At 59.6% G+C, this 2,769-nt stretch overlaps 2 protein-coding genes across 2 annotated transcripts; one reads left to right on the top strand and one right to left on the bottom strand.

Annotated features, from left to right (window-relative positions):
- Window positions 1-539: 539 nt before the first annotated feature.
- On the bottom strand, window positions 540-1,298 carry ETH_00025320 (uncharacterized protein; the record flags this gene model as incomplete). The annotated part of the gene is made up of 1 exon (XM_013372633.1): window positions 540-1,298. One exon carries the CDS (start codon window positions 1,296-1,298, stop codon window positions 540-542), a length of 759 nt encoding a protein of 252 aa, XP_013228087.1.
- Window positions 1,299-1,853: 555 nt separating this feature from the next.
- ETH_00025315 (RNA binding motif-containing protein, putative) lies at window positions 1,854-2,241 on the top strand (the record flags this gene model as incomplete). Its single annotated transcript, XM_013372632.1, has 2 exons — window positions 1,854-1,941; window positions 2,162-2,241. The coding sequence occupies 2 exons, from the start codon at window positions 1,854-1,856 to the stop codon at window positions 2,239-2,241; spliced, it is 168 nt and encodes a 55-aa protein (XP_013228086.1).
- Between the last annotated feature and the right edge of the window lie 528 nt (window positions 2,242-2,769).

The following is a 2,769-nucleotide window of genomic DNA, read 5'->3' as shown; positions in this document are numbered from 1 at the left end:
CTGCTGCCAAATCCGAGGCCCCTGCTGCTGCAGCGCAGCGTTCGAGGCTGCTGCTGCTGCTGCATGCACGGAGCAGCAGCACACTACTGCGACACTAAACCCTTGACTAAACCTTCAAAAGCTAAACACCAATAGCTAAAGCGCAAAACCCTAAACCCTAAAAAGTGGTTTTAGGTTCATCTCGCTCTTTACTGCCTTCAAGGGCTTCCGCGGGGGGCCCCAGCCGTCGGCCTCCCCTAAGCCCTAAACCCTAAACCCTCAACCCTAAACCCTAAACCCTCATTCCGTGCTTCGCCACAAATATAGAAACCAGGGACAGACTGCAGCGGCAACAACTGCAGGCAGGGAAGAATCGCTGCAGGAGCAGCGGTACCAGCAGCAGCAGCAGCAGCAGCGAGACGAACAGCAGCAGCAGCAGCAGCAGCAGAAATGGCAGAAGCAGAAGATCGCCGCTCTGCCTCCCTCTCCAGAGGGTTGCGACAGAAGGTGGGCCGCGTGGACCCTCGAAGCTTAAGGGTTTAGGGTTTAGTGTTTAGGGTTTAGCGCAGCAGCAGCAGCAGCTGCTGCTGCTGTCGTTTCCCTGCCGCTGCTGCTGCTGCTGCTGCTTCCTCAGCCGCTGCTGCTGCTGCCCCCCTGCGTCCCTCACTGTCAGCTGCTCCCCCGCTGCTGCCGCTGCCCCCACCGCCCCGCCGCTGCCGCTGCCGCTGCCGCTGCTGCTGCTGCTGCTGCTGCTGCTGCTGCTGCTGCAGGGCCGCGGCATGCGCGAAGGCGTCAGCAGCAGAGACGATCGATATGCCGGCCAGGGCGGAGTTTTCGAAAGGCTCGAAGAGACAGCAGAAGGCAAACGGAGGGGCAAAGACAAGGGGCCCGCGCCCGCCAGGTGTACGTACACCCCAGCTGCTGCTGCTGCTGCTGCTGCTGCTGTGGCTGCTGGGGGAACGGCAGGCACGGCGGCGGAGGGCTGTGCGGACAGCGGCGTCGGCTGCTGCTGGAGCTGCTGCTGCTGCTGCAGGGGTTGCGGCTGCTTGGGCGCCTGCTGATGGGACTGCTGCTGCTGCTGCTGCTGCTGCTGCTGTGGCAGCAACTGAGCCTGCTGCTGCGGCTGCGGGTGTACGTCCGCGGCTGGTGTCGCCGCAGGCCGTGCGGCCCGACTGAGCTGCTGGTGCTGCTGCTGCTGCTCGTGCTGCTGCTGCTGCTGCACCTGCTTTTGCTGCACCTGCGTCTGCTGCTGCTGCAGCTGTTGAGGGCTGGATTGTGGTGGCTACAAACATCCACGAGGAGGCCCAGGAAGAAGACATTCACGAAGCCTTCGACGCCTTCGGTAAACCCTAAACCCTAAACCCTAAACCCTAAACCCTAAACCCTAAACCCTAAACCCTAAGCCCTAAGCCCTAAGCCCAGAGGGCGCCTAGCTTCTGCGCTGGCCAAACCCTAAACCCTCACTTCAGTGCTGCTTTAACAGCTGCTGGTTGCTGCAGCAGTAGACTGCGTTCTAGGGTTTAGGGTTTAGGGCGCTGGGGCCGCTGCTGCTGCTGCTGCTTCTGTTGCTTCTTTTGCTGCTCCTACTCCTGCTGCTTTGGCTACTCCTGCCGCTACTGCTGCTCAACTGCTGCTTTTACAGCTGCTGCCGCAGGTGCTGCTCATGCTGCGGCTGCTGCTGCTGCAACTCCTGCTGCTGCAGCCACTCCTGTACTGCCGCTGCTGCTACCGCTGCTGCGACTCCTGCTGCTGCTGCAGCTCCAGTGCTGCTGCTGCTCCTGCCGCTGCTGCCACTCCTGCTGCTGCTGCAATTCCAATGCTGCTGCTGCTGCTGCTGCTGCTGCTGCTGCTTAGGGGCCATAAAGAATTTGCACATGAATTTGGACCGGCGGTCTGGCTTTGTGAAGGGCTACGCCTTTGTGGAGTATGAGACTTACGACGAGGCGCAGGCAGCAATAGAGGGTGGGCTTTCAATTAATTAATTAAATTAATTAATTAAATTAAATAAATAAATAAGTCAATAAATTAATTAAAAGCTCAGCTGCTGCTGCTGCGCCGCGGGCCGCCGCGGCGACGCGCGGTGCCGCGGCGTGCGCGGGAAGCTGCACGCAGCAGCAGCAGCAGCAGCAGCAGCAGCAGCAGCAGCAGGAGCGGCGGCGTGTGTGGGGCCGCTGCTGCGCAGGAATGGACGGCCAGGAGCTGCTCGGACAGAAAGTTGCTGTCAGCTGGGCATTTGTGCGGCAGCCGGAAAAGCGCAAGTGAGCAGCAGGGACTCAGGTGGAAGCAGCAGCAGCAGCAGCAGCAGCACTGGGCTGCTGCTACTGCTGCTGCTGCGAAAGTGAGCGTGCAAGGCAGCAGCTCTTTGCTTCCTTCTCCACACGGAGGAGCCGCGGCCAGAACCCTGCAGAGCCTTCTGCAGCAATGGCTGCTGTTGCTGCTGCTGCTGCAGCTGTCGCTGCGTGCTGCAGCAGCAGCAGCAGCAAGGGCCTCAGCTGCGTAGTTGGAGCTGTAGACGCATTCCTAAGTGGAAAAACAGTCTTACTTGATTTCTAGGGATTCCCCCAGCAGCCTCGGATTCTGTTTGTAACTAGCGAGGTAGCTAGCTAGCTAGCTGGCAAATAAATAAACAGCTAGCTAGCTAGCCAGATAGATCATCAGATAGCTAGCTGGCTAGCTAGCTAACACGCTAGCTGGCGAGCTAGCCAGGTGGAAAATAAATAAACAGCTAGCTGGCCAGCTAGACAGCTAGCCAGATAGCTTGCTAGCCAGCTAGCTAGCTAGCTAGCCAGC

The sequence above is a fragment of the Eimeria tenella genome, genomic scaffold (genome assembly GCF_000499545.2).
Source record: "Eimeria tenella Houghton genomic scaffold, Eth_scaff101, whole genome shotgun sequence".
Classification (NCBI taxonomy): Eukaryota; Apicomplexa; class Conoidasida; order Eucoccidiorida; family Eimeriidae; genus Eimeria; species Eimeria tenella.
This window is presented reverse-complemented; position numbering and strand designations above follow the sequence as displayed.